Source organism: Pteropus alecto, unplaced genomic scaffold (assembly GCF_000325575.1).
Source record: "Pteropus alecto unplaced genomic scaffold, ASM32557v1 scaffold21, whole genome shotgun sequence".
Lineage (NCBI taxonomy): Eukaryota > Metazoa > Chordata > Mammalia > Chiroptera > Pteropodidae > Pteropus > Pteropus alecto.
In genome coordinates this window covers 145353-171767 of record NW_006436282.1, presented here as the reverse complement: position 1 = coordinate 171767, position 26415 = coordinate 145353, and the positions used below count along the sequence as shown (strand labels likewise).

At 34.5% G+C, this 26415-nt stretch overlaps 1 protein-coding gene across 4 annotated transcripts; it reads left to right on the top strand.

Moving 5' to 3' along the window:
- MTERF1 (mitochondrial transcription termination factor 1) lies at positions 1–21813 on the top strand. Of its 4 annotated transcripts, none has more exons than XR_003046328.1 (3): positions 1–295; positions 614–670; positions 21011–21813. XR_003046328.1 is itself a non-coding variant. In XM_025046901.1 (3 exons), exons 2-3 carry the CDS (start codon positions 666–668, stop codon positions 5897–5899), a joined length of 1170 nt encoding a protein of 389 aa, XP_024902669.1. In that variant the 5' UTR covers positions 1–291; positions 614–665; the 3' UTR covers positions 5900–7144. The 4 variants fall into 4 exon arrangements, 3 of the variants coding, with proteins under 3 accessions (XP_024902669.1, XP_006911946.1, XP_015445023.1); XM_025046901.1 differs by lacking the exon at positions 21011–21813 and adding an exon at positions 4735–7144 and having other exon boundaries at positions 1–291; XM_006911884.3 differs by lacking the exon at positions 21011–21813 and adding an exon at positions 4735–7144.
- Positions 21814–26415: the final 4602 nt, after the last annotated feature.

The window sequence follows — 26415 nt, the reverse complement described above, 5'->3', positions numbered from 1 at the left end:
TCTGTTCCGCTCCAGACCCAGAGGCGGAAGTAAAGCCATCTCCAGCTCATCGGTACAGTACAGGTTGCTGTTGGTGGCTTGCTGCTACTGTGCTTTTTTTTTTTTTTAGAAGCTGGTCTGGGTGACTTTGATGTATAGCGGAGTCCAGTTTTCGCGCAGCTTCTTGCAGAAATGTCATTGTGGGAGGAAGAGGGATGGGAAGAACCCTTGGAATGGAACTTGTGGAATGACCATGGTTTTGAGTTAAGGAAGATTCACCTGGGTTCTAACCCCACGTTTCACCCAGCTAAGGCAAGTTAGTAAGGGAACTTGGCGCTTTCCCCGATTTTGTAATTTTACGGATAATGCTTACTTTTTTAATTTGTGGGGTTAAATAAGACTATGTAAAGAATTTAGCTCTGGTTTTACAAATATTCGTTATTCTGCTACCTTTTCTCGTCATACTCAGGCGTGTACTTGCCATTTTCTTCTCAATATCTCTGAGATGGTTATACAAGAAGTAATGCCCTCACGAGAACATTATGCATTGTTGGCTGCGATTGAGCTCTTTATTGTTTTATGAAGTCCTGACTATATTTTGTCCCTTTTTTTTTATTTTTTTTGCCATTTCCAGGGAAGCTGTTTTCCAGTTTTTTCTAGAGGAATTTAAAATCATCTTAAGACAAATGAGGTGAGAATGCATTGTTGTAAAGGTCTCCAAACAGCTTGTTTTGTCAAAAGAAGGCCAACTGGAATGTAATACCCTGAGGCCAGTGATTAACCATTTCCATTAAAAGCTGCTTTTATCAGGTGACGAGCACAGAGCAATGTAAATCCTTTTATTCCTTAGACCTCACAGGTTACAGGTACATAGATTTTCCGTGTGTTTGTTAATTTTGGATTTAAGCCTTTGCAGTCGTGGTTTTGGTTAATTAAAATGTCAATTTGAGAATGAAGTACATTTTGGAGAATTAATTACTTTTGAAATTTGTAGATGGAGGTAATCAATACTTTTTGCATTGAGGCATTTAAATAATTACCTTCCTAGATGTAATAGGAGTATTTTGGATGGAGATTGGGTGCTAAAAGAGTAAAGTAGCATTGATATTCATCAGGTTTAACTTTTTTGTGTTGAAAACTGAAAAATAAAAAAAGGTAATATGTATTTTCCATTATGTTTTTGAACTCCTAGGCCGTTTTAATTTGTTTTTAATTTCTTGCCCAATTGCAAAATAACACTTTAATTAAGTAATAACTTAATATTTCAGAACCAGTACACAGCTGCCATTAATCGGTCAGAGATAACTTTCATTTTTTTCCCTCTTTATACATTAATGTCCTCACCCTCTTTTATGTAAGTGGTATTACCCTTAACACATCATTGTGCAGTTTGCCACTTAAAATATCTTGGACATCTTTCTATTGTGTTAGATATGCCTCATTTTTTTTTTTTTTAAAGCAGGCTGTATAGTATTATATTGCATAATTACCACAGTTTATCATTCTACTATGAGTGACCATTTGCATTCTTTTTTGCTCTAGCAAATAATATGATTGTCATTCTTTTTTATAATAAATGTATATTCTTGTTTTTTTATTTCCTCTGGATAATTTCCAAGTGGAAATGCTGGGTTAAAGGATGTGATGGAGGGTACCAAATTCTCTTCCAGCAGTGGTATTTGAAAAAATTTTCCCATTTCCTCATATGCTCACCAACAGTTGATCTTAGTTAACATTGTATTTAAGCTTAGTTGAGACTGCTCATAATATTTTTTGGGGGGTCAATTTATTGTGTTTATAGTATTATAATCAGGACCAAATTTTAGTTACCAGTTCTAAATCCAATTGAGCTCTTTTTTTTCCTGTAGAAATAGAATACTTAGTTTTAGATTCCTTAGTAGTAAATTATTATAAAACAAATGATTCATTTTAACAGTACATATTTGTTAAGGTAAAGATTTGTGGGAAGATAGTATTTTAATGGGACCTTATCTGTGGATAGACATCAGGAAGATAGGCCTTTCCGAAAGACATCTTAAGCAAAGGCAGGGAAATAAGGATGGACAAGGATGTTTAGGACCAGAGGTTTGAGAGGCAGTGGTACTTAGTGGTAAAGTTGTATGTAGAATAGAAGCTAACTAGAATGGTCATTGGTACTGTGTGGTAAGGGCTTTGAAGGTCAGTCTAAAGATTTTACTTTCTAGAGAAGAGCTACAGAGATCTTCAATCAGGGACTGAGGAGCATAATTACATCTTTGGTTTACAAGCACACTACAGAGGCAGTTTTAAGTGAGTGATGTTAGAGAAACAAGTTAGGTGGCTGTTACAGCCCAGATGAGGGAATAGCACACAGTTGAGAGGCTGGAGTTCAGACATACTGAAGAAGCTTAATCAGCATGTGGCTATGGGGTTGAGGAAAAGAAAGCAGAGCTTTTATATTTTTATCATGAGTGACTTTTAGGTTAGTGATAGTGATTTCATTGATCAGAGGACGTCTAGTTTGGGGACTGGGAAAGATGCTCATTTTGGTTTTGGACGTGTTAATTTGTGTGAAAGATAATTCTATGGAGAATGAATTATATGTAAAAACATAAAATCACCTATGACAGATTCAGGAGAAACCTTCATTTACTACTCTTTTGTTAAGAAATTTGGAGGTATTTTTTCACTTTTAGTCTGTCATGAGTGGAATTTCTTTTGAACTTTATGTGACTTGTTCAGCCTTGTTTGTGATAGTGTAATCTCAAGAGGGTGTGTTGTCTAGAGTAGTAGCATTCAGACTTTTTGATTGTGTACACTCAATAAGAAAGGTTTATACATATGTATATTTGTATATGTAAGTATATTTATCCATTCCTTACGTACATGTTTTACATTACTATTGTATACATTATAAAACACATACAGAAAGTGGAAATTTTAAAAGACTAAGACAAATATAAATTGGAGTTTTACCGTTTTCTTCTTACATCTCATTGGATCATCTTACCATCCCTTTTTGGAAAGACTGGTCTTATCCACAGCTGTCAGTGTTCTATCCCATTATCCAGTAGAGGTCACTCTTGAACGTCTGGAGAAGAGAACAGATTGGTGAGCTGTGCAAGGTCAAGCCCTCATTCTTTTGTTAGAATGAAGATCTTATTTTTAAGTTTCTGAATTCACGCATATTTGGAAAAGTGTATAGTTACAGAGTAGTATGTGGTATTATGAAGTAAAGAATAGTGAACATAGGGAAATCTAAAATGTGCTTTTGTTGTTGTGTGATGTTTACCTGGAAAGTGGCCTGCATTTTTGTTTGAATGTTATTTGATTCTATAGTTTGAGAATATTTTTCCAGTTCTTTGAGGATCTGTAGATTACCTGAGCTGCAGGAATGTTTCCAGCCTGTATTCATAATCCAGGTTCTTGTTAAGTTGGAGTAATTAAGAGGATAGACAGAGAGTCTTTTTTGATATCAATCTTAAAAGCGGTATCTCAAGCCCAGAGATATCAGTGGTGAGTTGAAACCATCTAGCTCCATTTTCTATTTTATGCTTAATTGGAGAGAAGAAAAGGGAAGTCCTCCTTTAAGTGATAAGAGCCTATTGTAAGTAATAAGTATTCAAGAACTGAGTTTGTCACAGCTGCATAGTCTGAAAAAGAGAAAATATGGTTAAAAAATGTATTGATTAATTCAGACTTCGAGTAGCTTAGTAACAAACCACCCGATAAGTTGAATAACAGAAGACTACTTTTCTATTGCTTTCCTCATTAAATATTTCTTATAAAGAGAAATGCTTGTTTTAGTAGGGACCTATTATTATTATCATATGTAAGTTCATACATTTCACGACTCATTTCTAAATGATCAAGAAAATGAGTTATTGAGGTTTTAGCCACTTGTACAAAGTTTACATGTGAAACGGATGCAGAAATCCCTGGGTTAGTCTTTTGTATCGTGGTGATGGGCTGGAGGAATGAGAAAAGCAACTTTTTAATGTTCACGTGCCATCTCGCAGCACAATTCCACATGTGGACTGTTTGGCTTAAATATCCCAGTTAGATCATTTTGAAAATTGGTTTGGATTGTTGGGTTATGACCAAGGGGGGCAATAAAGTAAACTGAATGAGGTGGAGATTGGGATCAGGAGCCGTTGACCAGAGTCTAGTTAAGCTAAGAATTAAGACTCTAATAATAAGTTGGGTTTAAAAAGAGTGCCATAAAACTAAAAAAAAAAAAAAATGTTTAAGGTGGAAATTAGGTATTCTGAAGATTTGGTTTTCAGGGCTAGATTTAGACTTTGATAACCAGGATGTGAGAACAGAGGCAAAGAAGTCTGGTATCTATGGGCAGGGGCAAGGCCAAAGATCTGGGAATTTGGAGACAAGGTAGAAATGAAAGCATGAGTTAGTAGGAGTAAGCCAAAGGTTAGGAAACAAGGAAGATAAAGCAGAGATGGAGAGGGACAGCTGGTTTTGGGTAGCCAAGGTAGATAAGGCCAAATAAAAAGAGCAAGATAAAAGTAAGGATAATTCTGGGGCAACGATGATGCTATACTACTTTATGTTAAGAATGTATGGAGCCCCAGGCCCACAGATAATCAGAAGCAGTGATCTAGGGAGTAGTATAGTGGCTGAGTTGTTACCACAGCATTGGGAGATTTGGAGCTATAGACGTCTTCTTATAGGAATGATTATGATGCTCATAGGATCATAATACAGTCTTTTAGCTATTTAATACATGCATTTGTATAATACATATGTTGTTTTACACAGCATTCCAAAAGGTTGGGGCTACTTGACCATGATGGCACCACGGAACCTTTTGGATATGAGAAGTAACTTTCTCTTTGGTTCAAGATGTTGGATGATCCGATTTTCATCAGAAATCCTCTTCAAATCAGTTTCATTTAGGCTTTTTGGTGTGAAGTGTGGTGATGAAGACAGAGAGCCTTTGGAGAATGAGCTACTTAATAACTTACTTATTATGGGAGTAGATGTTGACATGGCGAAGAAACGACAGCCTGGTGTTTTCAATAGGGTGGGTATTAATGAGCAGGACCTGAAGATGTTCCTTCTGTCCAAAGGAGCCAGCAAAGAAGTGATTGCTAGCATCATATCAAGATATCCACGAGCCATAACACGCACACCTGAAAATCTATCAAAACGGTGGGATCTGTGGAGAAGAATTATGACATCAGACCTTGAAATTGTAAATATTTTGGAACGTTCTCCTGAATCCTTTTTTCGGTCTAATAACAACCTAAACCTAGAGAATAATATAAAGTTCCTCTACTCAGTTGGACTGACCCGTAAATGCCTTTGTCGATTATTGACCAATGCCCCGCGTACCTTTTCCAATAGTCTTGATTTGAATAAACAGATGGTTGAATTTTTGCAAGAAGTCTGTTTATCTTTAGGTCACAGTGATCCCATAGATTTTGTTAGGAAGATAATTTTTAAAAACCCTTTCATTTTAATTCAGAGCACGAAACGGGTCAAAGCTAACATTAAGTTTTTACAGTCAACTCTCAACCTGAACAATGAGGAGCTGCTTGTTCTGATATGTGGCCCAGGAGCTGAAATCCTAGACCTTTCCAATGACTATGCCAAAAGAAACTACGCAAATATCAAAGAGAAGCTCTTTCTTCTTGGGTGTACTGAAAAAGAAGTACAGAAGTTTGTCTTGAGCTATCCAGATGTGATCTTCTTGGGAGAGAAAAAGTTTAATGATAAAATAGATTGCCTTATAGAAGAAAAAATTAGCATTTCAAAAATAATTGAAAATCCTCGGATTTTAGATTCAAGCATAAGTACTTTAAAAAGTCGAATCAAAGAATTGGTAAATGCTGGTTATAACTTGAGTACATCAAATATTGCTCTTCTATCTTGGAGTCAAAAAAGATATAAAGCCAAATTGAAAAAGTTAAACACTTGTTAGAACATTGTTCTGGGGAGTTAAAAAAATCCTAAAATGTAGAGAGATCACTTCATTTTGAATTTGGGCCTTTTAAAAAAAGTTCGATTTCTTAACCACGTAATACATATATGATGATCCTTTGTATATTTTAAAAGTTTATAAAACTCATCGTCGGTATGCTCCAAGTAAAGTGTTGCCAGGTACCTTTTCTCTAGTTTGCATTAATACAATATCCTATTGTATGATAAAGGCTATGTAAATGGTACTTCCTAAGCACCAAGGCAGAACAATGTGTAGAAAGATAGAAAATACAAAGTAAGCTGCTTTATTTTTTGGTTTCCATTCAGTTTAAAAAATTGACAGATTTATTTAGATCCATTTCCTTTTATGGTTTTGAATGGCAACCTATTTCTCCTTTTCCTACATATTTAATTATGGTTCATGTTCAAAATAGAATACTAGTAAAAATCTGACAAAACAGGAGTGATTTTTCATCCTACATTCTTTATTTAAACCATTAATATCCCCACCTCCACCCCTTAGGCTCAGTTTAATATAGGAATATCCTGATTTCTTTGAAGACACGGGCAACTGTGGTAGGCAGAATAATGGCCACCCAAAGTTGTCAATGTCATAATTCCTAGAACCTGTGAATGTATTATGTTATGTTACATTGCAAAAAGACTTAGATGCGATTAAAGACCTTGAGATGGAGAGATTACTCGGATTATCTGGGTAGGCCCAGTGTAATCATAAGTGCCCTTAAAAGTGGAAGAAGGAGGTAAAAGGTCAGAAATGATTTGATGTTAGAAGGACTTGACTCACTCTTACTGTCTTTGAAGGAGAAAGGGGCCATGAGCCAAGGAATGCAGGTGGCCTCTACAAAATCGAAAAGACAAGGAAACATTCTCTAGCTCCTTCAGAAGGAAATACAGCCCTGCCAGGGCCTTGAATTAAGCCCAGTGAGACCCATGTCAAACTTCTGACCTACAGAACCCTAAAATAATAAATTTGTGTTGTTTTAAACCTCTGAGTGTGTGATAATTTGTTACAGCAGCAAATAGAATAACAACTAAATAGACTATTAGTTGCATTGTAGGTGAAGTCACAAAATATAGTTCTTTCAGTATCATGTCTGTATTTCTTCCTCGTATAATTACTTTTTTTATCCAACTGTTTTTCTGGAATGGCTTATAAGTTAGTGTTTGTAAAGTCCTCTCAATGTATGGATAAAAAACTAAATATGAGTAATAAAATCTAAAAATATTTTTGTTTAATGAATGCAGTTTAAAGAAATGATGATAGTTTCTGTATATTTTTATTTTGTTGGCATTTCATCTAATAGAAAGAACAAGAAATTTCTAGAGGCATTGACTTAAAAAAAGACAAATCAAATAATGTCTTTCTTGAAGACATTCACAATCTAGCTCTGACAAGCTGAAAAAGAAGAGACAAATTACATGACCTTAAGTACTTTTGTTTTCCAGAGGCATTTGTGGATTTTGAATTAACAATGATGTTCAACCTTTTAAGCCTTATTTCCTATCTGTTGCCTCAAAAAAACCAGTTCCCACCACTGATAGAAACAAAATGCCTGCTTTTTCAAGGCCATTTGTATGTCAGTGATACTCATAGTTACATCCAAAACGCTATTTGATAGCAAGCATAGCATAATTTAGAAAACTTGGGCTTTAGAGAGACGTTTCTTTAGAGTGATATTTTTGGGTACTATTCCTGACTAGTTCTGTAAATGTTTATAAATGTTTTAAGTTCACTGAACTTGTTTTCTCATCTCTAAGATTAAAAATTGACCTTGTGGAATTGGTAAGAATCAGATGATATAAGGTCTATAAAGTTTCTTGCACATAGTCACTGTTCAGTGATAGCTGTAATAATTATAGTACTGTTTTTAGAACAGCTTAAACAGCTTTATTAACATATAATTCACATACACAGTTCACCAATTTAAAGTATGCAGTTTAATATATATTTTTTATATTTATAGGACTGTGTAATCATCTCCACAATCTAATTTTAGAAAATGTTTGTGCCCCCTAAAAGAAACCTTGTATCCATTAGCAGTCAATCCTCCTCATCCCCTTCCTACTTTCCTAGCCCCAAGCAACCAGTGATCCACTTTCTATGTCTATAAATTTGCCAATTCGGGACATTTAATATAAATGGAATCATACAATATGGGGTCTTTTATGACTGGCTTCTTTCACTTGGCATAATGTTTTCAAGGTTTATCCATGTAGCACCTGTCAGTATTCCATTCCTTTTTATTGCCAAATAATATTCCATCGTATGGATGCAGTAGTATTATTGGGAGTATATTTTATTGTTATGACTTAAAACATGAAGTATTAATTCCTTCAGCCTTATGAATTGTATAGGAGTATTTTATGAGGAATTGCTTTGGGATCTAACAAGTTTATAAGGAACTTGAGGGAGGTGGGCAGAGGAGATAAAAATTTATTTGACATCAACTGGTTTGGGAAGGGACAGCTTTGTAGAAACAAGTGGATAATGCCTGTCAGGAAATATTAACATGTCATTTTAAGATTCGAGTCTGATTAAGGAAGAATCAATTCCTAAATTTTAAATTATAAAAATTTTAAGTTTTTTCATGATTAAAAATTCATGTTTATAATGGGGAAAAATGGAAATCATTAAAAAAAAAACTATATTATCTCCCAGAGATAGATAATATTTTGATGCACTCTTCTTATTTTTCTTTGCAGAATATATCCACATATGGATATAACATGAGTAAATATGTGGCATATATATATATATTTAGAGTTCAAACTATTTTATGTTGCTTTTTTAAAAATGTTAATAGGTTGTGAACATATTAAATATTCTTTAGTAATTAATTACAGATTCAAGTATTCACCTGTAACATAGTTTTTAATGATTGTACAAAATTCTGTCATATAGATAAACCATGATTTCTGTAGTCAATCTCTCACCATTAGATAGAGTAAATTTTAGTACATTAGTAATTTTTTTTGAAAATACCACCTAGATTAGTTCAATATTCCACAGTGTTATATGTACTACTACTTTTTCTACCACTGATGCACTTTATAAGTTAAAATTTTGCTCTGGAAAATACGAATGTTAGGAATACTGCATTTTTTCTGTTTTCAAATGTTAGATGTATCTGGAATACTACATTTTTTAATGGAAACCATCTGTACATTCTACGCTACTGGAATAAACTTGAAGATTTTCAAATAACTGAGAATATAGGACAACATCAAAGGTTAAAGAGAAAAAAATGAATTTCCTCATCATGAACTTAGCAGGAAGGAATGAAAAATGAGTAGTATATATAAAAGTGTTTATTGGGTTATTAAATTAGTCATTTCTCTCCTTAAATCATGTAATTTCTAAGGCTTGAATAGGTACATGATTTGTACTAAAGAGCCAATAATATAGTTTGTGTGTGTGTGTGTGTGTGTGTGTGTGTGTGTGTGTGTGTGTGTGAAAAACTTGGCTATTGGCTCCTTCTCTGTGGACTGTAATACCCCACACTTCACGCCCAGAAGTATGATCCAGTGGAGATGGAAAAGAGAATCTGTTGATGGCAGAACCCTAGCCACAACTTTAATAACAGGCAGTTGTTACATAGTCCAGGGAGAGCTTGGCACAGGCAAGGTAGTATAGCAGGATTGTATTATTGTTAGATTTGGAGGAAGAAATCATGGCAGAAGCCCAACTGTCCAACATTGGAGAGGGAAGGAATGAGCTGTGACTCATAATGGATCGTCTCCAGAGGGACTAGGTCTTCTGTGAGATTGGCCACCAGGTAACTTGGGAGACAGGTATTCTCAACTAGCTAAGAGGTCTCTGGACTGAGGTCACTTGTTCATTCCTTAGTTTATTCACTATTGACTGAGGAACTTGGTACAGGACAGAGCTACAGTAGGATCAGAGCTGAGAAGAAGGCACTTAGGGTGAATGTTGTAACCTGGGCACAGTATCTTGCTCATTTTCATATTTCTGGTATTCCTCCAATGACACTTGCCTCTTCACTTTCTTTGGGTCTTTTCAAGATCATTGATGTCTACCCTTTTGCTTTCACACTTTTCTCCTCATTTCACAGAGGTTGTTAATTAAAAGGAAAAAAAATTTTGTTTAGACTTTTGACTAATTTTTGAGTGGAATTTTGTGTAGAGAGAGAAGGCATACTGATGGAATTCCATTTTCTGGCTCAGTTTCACCACTAATCAGATGTTTGGAATTTGTTTTCCCTTAATAGCAATATTGTGTGAAGATTAATGAGCTTATGTACACGAACTTTGTGTTGATTATGGAAAGTTTTAATATGATGGTATGATAGTTTTTCCATTTCCATTTTTAATATCCCAGTGCCACCTTCACCACCTTGCAAGGTACCCTCAATTTATGCCCACCATGATTGTCTTTCTCTTTATTTTACAATGGAAATGAATTCTCAGAGGATACACAATTGTTGTAAAAGCCTTTGAACAATACAAAGAAACAAAGTCCCAGCCAACCTATTTATCATGAAGTTGAGGAAATATCTTTTACTTCTTAGTTCACAAAGAAGTTTATTTAAATCAGGGATGAATGATAATTTTTGAAAAATCCTTTTTAAAATCATCTCTTTTCAATCCATTAATGAATATCAGTTGATTTCTTCATATCACTCTTTGTTTTGCTGAAATAAAACCTATACCAAATTTAATTTACTGATATTTTACTTAATATTTTTTATTATTATTCACAGGGGGGATTGATCTATAGCTTTCCCTTCCACCTTGTTGTGATTGAAGTTTTGGTTGGTAGGTCCCTTGTTTCTAAGTGCAGGGAAATTGCCACTTAGGTTTTGAATCAGGGTTGTGCTAGCCGTACAAATTAATTTGGAAGCTTATTGTTTTCCCACAAGCTTTGAAACCATTTGAAAAGGGTGAGAACTATCAATTTCTTAAAGCTAGGCAGAACTTGCCTGTAAAATCATCTGGGCCTGGTGTCTTGTTCAGGACAGATCCTTGAAAACAATGGAAAGTTGCTCTGAAGGCTTATGTTTTTGGTACATATCAGTATAAAGCTCTCTTTGGTCATAATCAATGCTTTTTGCTTTGAATTATACATTGGTATTAACAGTGCCATGCATTATGTCCATACAAAGATTTATACATGCAACTTCATAACAGCTTGTGAAAACCAAAATCTGAAAGCAACCCCAATGTTCATCAACAAGTGAATAGAGAAATAAATTATGATATATTCATGCAGCGGAATATTATTCAGCAATACAAAAGAATGAATGATTAATGCATAAAACAACCTGTGTGAATCTCAAAATAATTATGCTGAATGAAAGAAGCCAGATCAAAAAGGAATGCAATCTATGTGATTCCATTAAATAAAATTCTAGAAAATGCTCACTAATCTATAGTTACAGAAAGCAGATCATTCATTGTCTGGGATGGTAGTGGAGTGGGGTCGGGGTGGCCAAGGAGGAGAGATTACAAGGGGCACAAGGAAAGTGGGGGTGATGTATACATTATCTTCATTACGGTGATGGTTTTGTGAATATGAACATGTCAAAACATATCAAATTGTATATTTTAAATAAGTGCAGTTTAGTATGCTTCAGTTATACCTCAGTAAAGTTGAACAGTCCATTCAACACTGAGTTGAAATGCCTTCTTTATCTGGTACTAAATTTTCACATGGGGGGTGTGTGTGTATAGGTCCTCTTCAATTCTCTTCAACAAATGTATTTGGCTTTATATTTCTATATTGATATCAAGAATTAAACAGTATATCTTTTCAGTAGAGGTGTTGGGAGACCTGAGAAGTCACCTGGAAAAAATATTGGTGGTAAACTCTAAGTGGAGCAGTCATGAACCCTATACCCTCAGCCCCTGCCTTGGCTTAATGACTAGAACTCAGGTTGGGCCATGGTATGTGTTAGACCCTGGCTCTAATACCAGCATCTTTTTGTTCTAGAGGGTTTCTTACCTGGGACCCACTTGACTGGGACCCTTGGGCTGGAGTTTACCAAGAGAACAGCTGCCCCCTGCTTTGTTCCTGCTATTCCACAAGTGCAGATAAAGTTAGACTTCAGCCTTTTTTCCATGAGAGAACAAGGCCTCTGCTGGAGTCCCACTGGCGTGCTTCTTTGATTAGTAAACTGACTGGATTTACAATCTTGGCAGCCACACACAGACTCCTTTTTTCAAGAAAGTAGGGTGCATGGCCCCAAGTTAGAGGCTTCCTTCCATTCTGTTTTCCTGCAGTTAGGGAGTACTGTTTTCATGTTACACCTTGAATATTAACTAGAGTGTCTATGGCAAAATTAGTGTACTTAGGTCCACACTTTCCCACTGTGCATATTTGTATGTATCTCTCAGACTTGCTCAGCTTCAGAATGCCTAGTTCTGACTGAAGCTATTTGTCTGCATTTTATATAATCGTGATACACATGGCTGAAGCTTGTTGATTTAGCTAAATCTGATAAACTATTCCCAGAATAAAATTTCCCTTTGTGTGATTAATAACTGATAATTAAAATTATATTTTAAAACAAAATTACTTTTAAAATAATTAAAATCAATAACTGATAAAAGAATTAAAATTAGGTCCTAAATTTGGGTCCCACAAGTAATCTCACTGTTTACCTGTGCACAGAACTTAATGAACTGCTGGGGAACTGTATACAGGTTTGGCTATACAGTTTTCTAGTCAGCTATACTTTTTCCTAAGTCTGTAAGTCTGGCTGGTAATTCAAACTAAATAAAGAATCTTTTGAATACCAAAAGAGAATTGTCAGGGGAACTTTTTATCTGTAGGTTTTATCAGCCTCAAACTGAAAGAAAATAAATTGATACTGTTGTATATATACATATTTTCCTGATAGTTTAATGTCTGTTTAAGAGAATGCAAAAGCTGTTTTCCTTGAATGGTCGTTCATTCCTCTTAAACAAATTCTACTGTTTAATTGTCTCAGTTCTGAAATGATATAATTAGGGTGCTTTTAATCTCAATGTTTAAAAATATTATGCAGTGATGTCTTCACACTTACTTAGTTACTACTGCCAGATCCTTTTCTCTTATTTAATTTTTATCTTTAAACTTGTGTGATGTTTGTTATGTGTCTATATACAAAATGCAGTGTAAAGTATTATGGTCTCCAAATCTCTGTAATTGATCCAATTATTCCTTTGTTAACTTTTTCATTCTTTTGTGGGCTTAAGGAGTTTTTTTTTTTTTTAATAAAATTTTTAATGGTGACATCTGAAGTGAGGTAATCAGATTTTGTTGTGAGAATAAATGCTATTTATCAGATAAACACATTATAAACTGTACTTGGTTTCTCTGTTGTTTAGAAGACATTGCAGACAAATACATATACTCTCGGGTCTCCCATGGCATCTAATATAACTGCTTTGATGACCTTGCTCACTTTACTATCTTTGGGTGAACAATTCTAGATTTGAGAATCAATATATAAGGGAGAATGATAAACTTAGAAATAAAAGTAAAATACCTTTAGTATAAAACACCGTTTATACAAAGCATGCCCTAGATGTTGTGGTAGTTACAAAAGAGGTTAAAACCTCTGTGGTTAAGTGATATCATATATTTATTGTCTGCATTGTGCCTTCATCAATTTGAATTCTGGTTCATACTTTACCTGACATCTGAAGACTTGATAACAAACTGTGGAGCAGAATTATCGTAAGACAGAGAAGGTACCTTCCCATTACACCCGCACTCTCCTCTTTCCCCCAGCTACTGCCCGCTTAGGTTTTGCTTTGTGCTCCTTGACTTTCTTCCCTGGAGTCAGTGAACAAAGTAATCACCTGTGTAATGGCTTGACCAACTAGGCCCTTGAGAGAACCTAAATTCACCTCCTTCTCCTTTATTTCCCAATCAAATATTTATATAATCACAACAGTCTGAGTCACTGCCAAAATTGAGGCTGTCGGGAGCCTAGAAAAGCTCAATAGTAGCTTTGATAGTTTATTGGTTTTTCTATAAAAATAACATTTTTTCCTGATTGCAAAATATATAATAATACAATGTTGGAAAATATAGAAAAGCACATGCACAAAAAGTATTTTTAATCCCAATACCTCAGAAATAGCAACTGGTAACATTTTGTTATAGAATTTCCCAGTCTTTTTTTCTTATGCATATATATTATATGTGGAAAATATCTCTGTTCTAGCTAAAATTAATTAAATAATTTATTCAACATGTATTTGTTGAATACAGACTATGAACTATTATGTTTGACACTAGATTATTGTATAATTATTTTAAAACTATTTTTTATAAATATGAACATTCTTCCATATCACACACCACTTATGATCTGTTTTTAGATAAATTTGAGACTTGACAATTCTGATCCACTGTGGTTAAGGGAATATGCCATTTAAGAACTATGGGGAAGAGAACTGGCCTCCCAGGAGAGTTCATCAGGTTACCAGGGAATCCCATCTTATTTCTACTTAGCATGACAGAAGTTCCTGGAAAGATTATCAAGGACCGCAAAGAAAAGCAAGAGGAAGACTTGAGGTATAACTTGAGACTCATCTCCAAATCATACATTAAGTTAATATTATGATAAAAAGAATGATTGGCTCTCTTAGCCAGTGTTGGCCTATTTAGAAATAAGAGATAGTAGAATTCTCCTAGATCACATACTTGAATCTGTCCAAAGATGATCTAGAATTGAAGCTTTCTTCTAGTATCAATTTTAATTCTGACATACTCTTCTCTAGGCAATTCTTTAGATTCATTTGCTTTTATCTCTAACTTATTCACCTCTAATTTTTACTCTTAAATATTTTATATGCTGCCTCTAATATAATTTTCTTAACACTGAATCTATACTGGTAGGCTGAGCAAATCTGGCTTCTTCTATTATGGAGTTTACAGTCTGGCAGAGGAAGAGAGACAAATAGTTAAATATACAAATAAATATGTAACTATGAATTGAGAAAAGTGTTTGAAGAAAAATAAAGGACAGAAACCCTTAGATTAAACCCTAATCAGGGAGAACCTCTTAGGGAACTAATATGTAATCTGAGATGTGAAGGGTGAGAAGAATGTCTCCTTCTTAGCCAAAAGGCTATGCTGAACATTCCAGATACAGGGAACGATTGGTGTGAAGGCCTAGGAGGGTATAAGTTTAGTACATCTTAGGAAATGAAGGATGACAAGTACTGCTGGAGAATAGTGCTTGGTGGAGGGAAGTGACTTTAGATGAGGTGATAGAGATGGACAGGGACATGGAGGCTGGAATCAAAGTATGCAGGGCCTTGAAGTCTATGATAGGATGTTTGGATTTTGAGGACAGTGAGAAACCGTTGAGAGATATAAGCAAGTAAGAAATATAATACATTTGAAAATGATTCATGTGATTTGTGAGAATCAGAATGGGACAATTGAAGAATGACTATCAATAAGACAATTAGAATAGTCTAAGCAAGAAATGATGGTGACTTGAGTTAAGGTGACAATAGATTTGGGAGACATTGATGGATACACTGAATAGCTTCACTGTCCAATAGAAATATAATGTGAGCCACAAATACAAGCCAAATATATATTTAAAATTTTCTCATAACTTAAAAAGTAAAAGGAAATAGGCAAAATTGATTTTTAATAATATATTTTATTTAACCCAATACATCTAAGCACATCACTTTAACACAGCATGAATATAAAAATTATTAGTGGGGTATTTGACATTTTCTTTTTGTACTAAGTCTTCAAAATCTGATGTATATTTTATATTTAACACACATGTCAGTTTGGACTAGCCTCATTTCAAATGCTCAGTGGCCACATGTGGCTAATGATAGCTATATATATTGGACAGTGCAGTTGTATAGAATTTGGTGATGAATTTGGTGTGAGGAATTATAGAGAGGGAGGATTCTAGGATAACTTTTTGGTTTCTAGCTTGAGCAATGGGTATGTTGCAGTACCTTTTGAGTTGCAACAAATTGGGGAGAAGAAAGGATTTAAGATACAGGACTACAGAATTAAGCTTTGGACATGTTAAAGTTGAGATGTGTGAAGAGATAAGAAAGATGACTGCCAGTGATTGGCTGGCAATGAGTTGGCACTGATGGCTTCTTGTTCCCCAGGTGGGAGAGGCTGCAGTTCATTACCCCATCCCAAAAGTTCTCCACATATTAGGAGGGTTGTTGGCACTGGTAGGCACTTTCCTTGAGAACAAGATGCCCCAAATATATAGTTTGTATCCACAAGGTCAACAAAAACTGAGAGCAATAGTGGGAATGGCACGAGGTCACTGAATTGGTGGATATACACATTGTATGTCCAGTCACACTGGCCCAAGCATGCATCTCCACAGGACAGGTAGAGGACAAGGGAACCAAGCAACCTTAGGACCTTCTGCATGTGAGTTAGTTCTATTGTGCCCCAAGTGAGGCTTGCTGGTGTTTATTAAAAGCCCTTTACTGGACAAGATGCTGATGGGACATCCAAGTTGGCATGTCAGATAAGCCATTTGGATATTTGAGTGGAGTTTGGAGAAGAATTTCTTTTTAAATTGTTTCCAGCTTTATTGGATACAACTGACATATAACATTGTATGATTTTAAGGTGTACAACATGATCGTTTGGTAATATTTATATAATGTGAAATGATTATCAGTAGGGTTAGTTAACTTTCCATCACCTCACATATATATAATTTTCTTTTGTGATGGGAACATTTAAAATCTATCTTATCAACTTTTAAATATATAATACAGTTTTATTAACTATAGTTACCATTGTGTACATTAGATTCCCAGAATTTACTCATCTCGTAGCCGGAAGTTTGTACCCTTTGATTGACATCTCCACATTTCCCCTGTCCTCAGCCCCTTGCAACTATCCTTTTACTCTGTTTCTATGAGTTTGCTTTATTTTAGATTCCCCATAAGAGTGATATTATACAGTAATTTGTCTTTCTCTGTCTGGCTTATTTCACTTAGCATAATGTCCTCAAGTTTCATCCATAAATGTCTTCAAGTTTCATCTTGTCATAAGCAACAGAATTTCCTTTCTCATAGCTGTCGAATATTTGGAGATTGGGTAGAAAACAACTAGGGATACATAAAGTCATGGAACCTAGGAGAGGAGAATAGGCAGTGGTCAACTGTGGTCGTGCTGAGGTGAGAGGCTGAACAGGAGTTCTTCAGAAGTTTCCCTGTTGCCCTCTGATGAAATGCAAGCCTCTGACTTTTAAAGCCCTCCACCAGCTGATTCTCATCATCTGCTTTCCTTACACTTTTTAAGAATTTGTTTTTGTGTTCCTAAACCTGATTTCTTATGCTTTTTCCAACCTCCAGGTCCAGTGTAACGCTTTTTGTGTTTTTTAACTTTCAATCTTTCCCTCAGATTGTTTCATGTATATATGGAATAAGCACTGCGTGATTTACTATATTGTATACATTTGTTATACTTAGTTGGATGCCTATGTTGATTATATTTTTGATGTTCAAGGATAAGGACTTTGAATTAAGAATTATATCTATTCTATATACATTTAGTGTTTAGTATATACTTCTTTTTACTTCTGGATATAAAATATTAATCTCAATTCATAAGGAGTTTATTAATAATAAATAAATAAGTAATCATAAGAGTTGACAAAATTAGACTAGCAACTTAGTGGCCATGCTATTCTTTGGACCAGTCTACCCAATAGAACTTTCTATGATGATGGAAATTTCTCTGTTTTATTCATTGGCACTAGCCTCATATGCTATTGAGAACTTGAAATGTGGCTAGTGAGACTGAGGAACTAAATTAAAATTTTTAGAAACAGACTCATAGATACAGAGAACTTATGATTCCTGGATGGGACAGTGCTCGGGGGAATGGGTGAAAAGAGGGAAGGGATTAAGAAATGCAAATTGGTAGTTATGAAATAGTTATGTGAAGTACAGCATAGGGAATTGAGTCAATAATATTGTAGTAACTATGTATAGTGCCAGGTGGGTACTAGACTCCTCAGGGGATCACTTCATAAATTATATAAATGTCAGATATTTGCTATACACTATGCTGTACGCCTGAAACTAATATAAAGTAATATTGAATGTCAACTGTAATTGAAAAATATTTTAATTAAAATTTAAATTTAAATAGCTGCATGTGGCTAGTGGCTACCATATCAGAAAGCTCAGCTTTAGACCATATGTTCTGCTAACAATGCAGAATTTGAGCAAGGTGTGATGCCTGGTAACCAGCTACAGATGACAAAAGCAAACAGTTGTCTTCTTAAATAAGGGGCAGCCTTTTCCTTAGAGTATTGATCCTTTGAGGCCATCTGGTTCAAACTGAAACCAACATTGATAATATCAAATTTTTCTTATGCTATATTTCATATTGTTTGAATAAGTAATATGAGCTCATGGATTATAGTACTGAAGGTACAAATGGATTTAGAATGCAGAGTAAGTCTCCCCCCTCCCTGTGCCCACCTAATTCTTCTTCACAGAGACAATTCTTCCTTTTAGTTTATTGTGGACATTTCAGAGATAGTGTTTATACAAGACCTATGCGTGTATATATATTCCTATATTATTTAAACCTACATTATAGCATAAAGTATATACTATTGTTTTGCTTTTTTATAGTTTAGGGATCATTCTTGTTAGTAATTGTGTTGCTTCATCTCTTTTTAATGGCTGCATAATAGTCTTTTGTATGGGCGTGTCAAACTTTATTTAACTAGTCTTAATTGATGGACATTAATCTATAGCTATTAACACTCATATAAGAATATCTTTGTCATTTTTCATCTGTATAAAATATCTGTAGGACATATTTTTAGAAATAGAATTGTTGATCAAAAGGTATGTGCACTTAAAATTTTGGTAGATATTGCCAAATTGCCTTCCATTGATATTGAACCAATTACATTTCTACCAATAATGTGTGAGGATGCCTGTTTCTCCTTCACCAACCAGCAGGCTTTTGACTTTTTTGATCATTGTCAGTCTGATAGGTAAAATTGGTATCTCTTAACTTTAATTCGTATTTACTTTATTATGAGTGAGGTTGGACATCTTTTCATATATTTAAATTCTCACATACTTCTTTTTCTTTAAATTGCCTTTATATGCCTGTTGCTTACTTTTTCTCCAATCAAACTGTTTGTCTTCTTGGAGGAGTTCTTTATGTATTAAGGAAGTTGGCCTTTAGACTGCAATAATGCTGTAATTTTTTCTTTAACTTTTAACTTTTTTAATCATATTATTTTTGCCATGTAGACTATTTTAATTTGTATGTAATCCGATTTATTTTTTCACACTTTAGAATTACCCATTCTAATATTATAAAATAATTTATTCATGTTTTCTTCTAGTAGTTTTATGATTAAAAAATTAAAATTTGATCTATCTCAACACCATTTATTGAATGACCCTTTTTTTTTTCACTGAGAAATGTTTGTTTCTGTACTATATCTCCAGTATCACATTGTTTCCATTTTTCAAGTCTTTTTTTGGGTGTGTGTGTGACCTGCAGTAAGTAGCGTCTCAAGGTTTTTCTTTATATAGCTCTGACATATTTCTAACTAAATTTATTAATAGGCACTTAATCTTATTCTTTTGTAAATGAGATCTTATATTCCATTATATTTTGTAACTGGTTGTTGTTTGTATACTGGAAGGCTACTTATTTATTTTTCATTTTACCTAAAATTTTTTTTTATCAATTCCTTTCTCTAATTATTGTGTCAGATGATAGTTCCACAACAATGTTAAATAATCATGCTGATAATTGGCATTCTTTTTCTTTAATAGAAATATACCTGGTGTTTCTCAATTAAGCATGATGCATGATTTTATAAAATTGTGTGAAGCAAGTATCTATCCCTATTATATTAAGAATTCTTTAATTAAACTGAAGAATAGATGTGAATTTTATCAAATGCCACTTTTTATCTATGGAGATTATTATTTTTTTATCTTATTAATATGATGGATTATATTAATACATTTGCTAATAAAGAATATAAAATTAGCTAGTCAGACTGTATTTTTGTGTTGTTTAATTCCATTTGGTAATAATTTAATTATGATTCGTGAATAGATATTTATAATTATACTAATCTGTAGTTTTGTGCGATATATATTGGGTTTTGGTATTGATGTTTTGCTGGCTTCATTAAAAGAAAAAAATACAGGTAATTTCCTTATTTTTCTATTGCCTGAGATAGTTTAAATAGCATTTGGAAACATTTTTATTATGAAAAATTTAAACATATATGAGAATAGGTAAAATAGTATAATGAAACCCCATGTGCCTATCACCTAATTTCAGTAGTTATAAATTCCTGACCAAGCGTGTTTCATCTATATACTCTCTCACTATCTATTTATCCTTTCATATTATTTTGAAGTAAATCTCAGACATTATATTTTTCATGCACACATATTTCACATGTCTTCACAAGCAATTAAAATACACATTACACACACACACACAACCATAATACCTTAAATAGTATTTTAATTATCTTAATTGTTTTACCCATGAAACTACCTGGGCTTGATGAGTTTTGATGGGGGTAGATCTCTGACAACATTTCTTCACTGATAATTGGTTTATTTAGGTTTTCTATCTTTACTGAATTCAATTTTGATAATGCTATATTTTTATAAAGAATTGTATTTTCCTGAATTTGAGCAAAGGAGTCTATTGTTCTTTCAATAGCTTCTAATTTTATGGTTATTTATATAACCACAATTCTTATATTAGAACTATATTCTTATAAAAATATAGTTCTGCTTTCCCCAATTTTTTTCATTAAAATCACAAATGTTTTATCTAATGTATTTATTTTTCTTAAAGAATTGACATTTAAAAACTATGTTCTGCCATTTTTTTCATTTTCTATTTAATATTTTCTTCCTGTTATCTTCCTTTTGTTTTCTTTATGTTTATTTTATTGTCCTTTTCTAAAATCTTAAGTTGAATGCTTAATTCATTTATTTTTTTCTTTTTGATCATTAATATAAATTTCTAAGACTGTGTATTCTTCTCCTTTAACTACACTCCTTTAACTACATCTCTTAGGTTCTGATATATATTATTTTTATTTTGCAGATCTTTGTCAAGAATGGTGAAAGATCTGAGATTTTATCCTATTTGCAAGGTGATAAGGTAGACTACCAGTTTTATGGATGCTGGCAGAAGACATGAGACTCCTGGGCCAGAGACAAAGGACCATTTATCACATACAGCAATAACAGCAGTCCAAGAATTAGCATTTATCCCACTTTCCCCAGGGCAGCGTGAAGAGGGCCACGTGAGTTTTATTACAGGAAAGCAACCCTGAGCTTAGTAGATTTGAAACTTATCATGGCCAGTAAGCTTGCCTGTCTTTTGAAGCTCCAGAAAGAGACAATATCTCTATAAAACATCCTTGGAAAGATAGTCCAGAGCAAAAGAAGTTAGTGCCTTTGCTTGTAAGGTGTATATAAATTTGAGAGACCCATGGGGAATTATTTCTCAACAATATCCACCCCTTGTTTCTATATTATCTTGGCTTCTGGTGATTTTCCCCTCGAATATGCCACTCTATTAGCCACTCTGATTAATCTGAACAACAAATGTTTGAACCAAATTCATTAACTTTGTCTTATACAAACTCATACATATCAACGGACTCTCAGCAGCAGATGAGGTAAACTGTACCATTAACCTCAACCTTGCCCCTCCAACTTCTGAATTGAACCAGCTGAACAACTCTCATAAACCCATCAGGTCAACCTTAGAAAATTAGGTGGATTTACTAAGCATTAGAAAAATGCAAATCAAAACTACAATGAGATATCACCTCACACTCATTAGGATGGCCGCTATTAAACAAACAAACAAAATAACAAGTGTTGGTGAGGATGTGGAGAAATTGGAACACTTGTGTACTGTTGGTTAGAATATAAAATGATACAGCTGCTATGGAAAACAGTATGGTGGTTCTTCAGAAAAATTTAAGAATTTTCACTTTTGTATCAATTACCGTATGATCCAGAAATTCTGCTTCTCGATATATATCCAAAAGAATTGGAAGCAGGATCTTGAAGAGATATTTGCACATCCATACTCATAACAGCATTATTCATAGTAGCCAAGAGGTAGAAACAAACCAGATGTCCATTGACAAAGGAATGGACGAACAAAATGTGGCATATACATACAATGGAATATTATTTAGCCTTAAAAAAGAAGGAAATTCTGTCACATGCTACAACATGGATGAACCTCAAGGACATTATGTCAAGTGAAATAAGCCAGTCACAAAAAGACAAATACTGTATGAGTCCATTTATATGAGGTATCTAAAGTAGTCAAATTTATACAAACGGAAAACAGAATTATAGTTTCCATGGCTGGGAGGAAGAGAAAATGGGTAGTTATTGTTTACTGGATACAGAGTTTCAGTTTGCAAGATGATAATGTTTGGGAGATCTGTTGTACAACGATGTGAATATATTTAATACTACTGAACTGTATACTTAAAAGTGGTTAAAATTGTAAATTATGTGTTTTTTTAAACCACGATTAACAAAAAAACCAAGTGGCTTTCTCCTTTACTTCATTTTCTATAGTGACTTACCCATCACCCTACTTCAACAATTTTCAACTCAAGATTTGCAATTTATTCCTGTTTAATTTATATCCCTACTTCTGTATCCTTTGATTATTTTGACATCATATGATTTTATCCATAAATCTGAGTATATACATCCAAAAGATAAGGATTGCTAAAATATACATATTTTATATCGTCACAAAACCATTATCACATCTAAACAATTTAATGATTTCTGATTACTGTGCCTAAGTATAATCTTTTTCTTTATCCTATTTATAGTTTATAGGGATTCTTGATTCTATATCTTGAGGTGTTTCCTCAGTCTTGAAAAATAATCAAATATTGTCTCTTCACACTTTCCTTCTGCCCTATTCACTCCTCTCCCTTCGGGACTTCAATTACATAATTATTACACCTTCTCACTATATTATTTATGTCCCTGACTTGGTCTTCACAGCAAACCTATCATAAACAAAAACAAAAACAATAACAGAAAAACCTTAGTCTAAGAGTTCTTCTGAAATATACTTGGCAAGATAATTTATTTACATAATGTTTTGTTTTTTTCACCATCCTCAAAAACTGTTATGTTCTGATTTTGGGCCTCCTAGCTTCAGGGTGTCATAAACGGCCTTTATATGAAAGGCCTGAGGAAAGAACATGGATCAAAATGGAAGTTTCTTGGTGCCTGGAATAAATCTCCACCATCCGTTTTTTTGTTTTTGTTTTTGTTTTTTTAATAGTGGTAAAAACATTTTATTTAGAAACTATTGCAATAGGAGAAAAAAGACCTCAGTACAGAATTGGGCTCAATTCTGAATACAGCATGGATAGATGGGGATTTATAGCAGGAGTAGGATAAAGGTCAGTGGCTGGAAAATTACTAAGAGGAACCATCAGGGGTAGGGGAGATTTTGACTAAACTGACCTAACAGGATTTTTGCTGAAGTCAGACCAGGGAGATCACACATCCAAGGGTGTGAGATGAGGAATTCGACCAGATATTTAGGTTGATCATCAAGGATTCTACCACCCATGTTTTAATTTTGGGAATACAAACGTAGGGGGAGAGTAGCTGTGGGAGCATGAAGGTGATGGGAAGGGGCTTGTCGCAGAGGGCAGAGGATACAGAACTGGCAGAAGTGGAATTAGCTTTCAGAGATTAGGGTGGTGTGTTAATCTAGGTGACAGCTTTATAAGTGGTTGGAACCTGTACCCCTTCTCCTTGAGGCAAGGTCTTCTGATAGGGAGTTGAGGTAGGGTATGTTGACAATGCTCGCTGTGGACAAGGAGCATATACTACTGTCTTGGAAGCTGATTTAAAAGATTCCTGGCACAGAAGAGTGGTGTGCCCACCTGAATGGACGGGTAGCTTAAGCAGTGAACATCTCATGTATGACCACAATGGCCTGAGGGTGAGAAGGAGAGATTTACTCTTTTTCCAGGGCACCATGTTTCCTCCCATTCTGGGGGATTAAGGAGGAGAAGGCAGACTCCCAAACGTGAGTTGGAATATCTTGATACCTCTGGCTGGTGGGAGTTGAACCAGATATTTTTCTAAGTAGAACATATTCATCTAATGTGACCTAACTTGCTCTTGAACATTATACAACAAATTCATACCTTGTTTTGTCCTCCAAAACTTACTGTTAATATACAGGTACTTTTGTCTTTCTTAACTTAGTCTAAATTTAAAAAAAAAAAGGTTTGTGGAAAATGAATTTAGGAGAGCTCTTTTATTCCCCTGATTTCCTTTATTGGAGGCTATAACAATCTTTAGGTAACTTCAAAAGGATACATAGAAACAAATGAGAAAAGCCGAGATGACTGTTCTGTAGTACAGTAGACTAGGAGGGAGAGAGAAACCTTGGTGGAAACAATAGGTAGTAGCAATAAAGGTTAGTTTGACAGAATAATCCTCAGGGTGGAAGAAAAGAATGATGGTGAACAGGCTAGACCAAGGAGTGTGGCCTCAACTGAGCGCTGTCAGCAGGCAGGAGGCTTTTGTCCATCCTTAACCTGGTAGGCTCGATTCCACTCCTTCACCTCTTGACCCCAGTCTTTGTCTTCACCTTTCATATGTGATTTTTCTACTATTCTGGAACACTGGCTCCAAATGATAGTGACCAACACTGGTAGCTAGTGTTTAGGGCAAGGAAGTCCAACTTCTGTTGCCCAACAGGGAGTAAGGTCTATAAGAGAAAGTGAAGCAGGTTACTGGGAAGCTGTGTCCCAGGCATAAAAATTTGCAACTCTCAATGAGTTTTCTCATAGAAACATTGTGTATAGTTCTATAATATTATTTAGCACAGGTGTATTTTGGTCTTATTAAACTATTAGGACAACTATACAGTGTGTTAAACAGGCTTTTATGGCCTTTCCTAAGAACATAACCACTGGGTAAAATGCTTTTAAAATCTTGTAATAGACTGACAAAGGAACTTGTGAATACAATCTGTTTGTATATTGGTTTGGTCTGGCTGGGTTAAAGAGGCCCACCCTGCTCCAAGGCTTTAAGATCTGCCTCTGTGCAGAGAAGGCAGAGTCTTTTATAGTGACAGACAAGCCACACGCTCTGAGTTTAAATGAAGATAGATTGGCTCCTTGTAGGAGAGCCTGTCTGACTTAAGACAGGCCACATTTAATGAAATGTGGCATTAAAAGGGCCCGCTTTAAATGAGGCAGTTTGTACAAAATTCTCTGCTATTATCAGACCATCTGTGTTTACTTTTGTGTGAAAGTAAAAGTTTCAGTCTTATTTTGGATTAAAAATGGCACCGCTCATTGTGATAAGGGGAATGAATATCACTAAGTAAAAAGTAAGTCAAAATGGGGGTTTTATTTTTTACGGGTTGCCGTTTTCAATGGAGAAAAAATTAAATACACAGAGTCAAAAGAAAAGTAAAGAGGAGGTGGTTGGCAGTTTAGTCATGTTTTATGTAACACTTGTTTTTCTTTAACATGAACACATATACCATCCATCAGGGCAAATTAATATGTCTTAGGCCTTTAAAAACTGTAAAAAAAATAATTTTAATGGTTCCAATAACAGCTCCAGATGAATGCAGGAAAACAGATATTCCAAACTGTCAAATAGCATATGTATTACTTGGCTCTGTTATAACTGCAAATAAATGGTGCTTTTGTATGAAGTTTCCTTGACTGCCAGTGGAAGAACTGTAGCACACTTATTGCGAACAAAATTGGAATGGGAATGAGTCACATTACAACAGAATGGTACCCAATTCCTTCTTGCAAGTTGGACTGAATTAAAGTAATAAATCATTAGGACAATAAAGGGTTCTTGGATAAAAGAAGGAATAATTTAATTAAAGAGATTTAAAGAAATGGAAGGTTCACACATATATCACTTATGATACAGAAATTTTATTTAAAAATATGGTTTCTTGTCGAGGGGAGAATAGATTTAGATCTCATATAAATGTGTGTTAAGTAGAAAAAAATATCAGACAAGCTTCAGAGGTGAATTTAACTGTGGGATAGGAAGTGTTTACCATAAAGGCCAGTTCCTACTGGTGTTTACGGCAAGCAAGGGGCTTCCGGATGTGGTCTTGTGTTTGAAAGGGGTGACTCCTAGCATTATTTTTTGCAGTTAATTGCTAATGTTTGTGAAGAGCACAGTATGTTGCAAAGCAGGATGAGTAATCCATGGTGACCTTTTGTGCTATCAAAGCTTTATCAATTAGAAGCCCCTGATTGTAAATTCAGAGAACACCCAGTGAGTGCCATCAAAGAAAGATTACACTTTGCTTCTTATGCAGTCCTTTTTTTTTTTTTTTTCTTCTTTCCCTTCAAAACTGAATCCTCTCTAGGGTACCATTTCCAAATCCGCAAAGTGAAGTGTATTCAAAGTACTTTCAAACTTCAAGGAGTATTGTGGTTTTTATAAGCA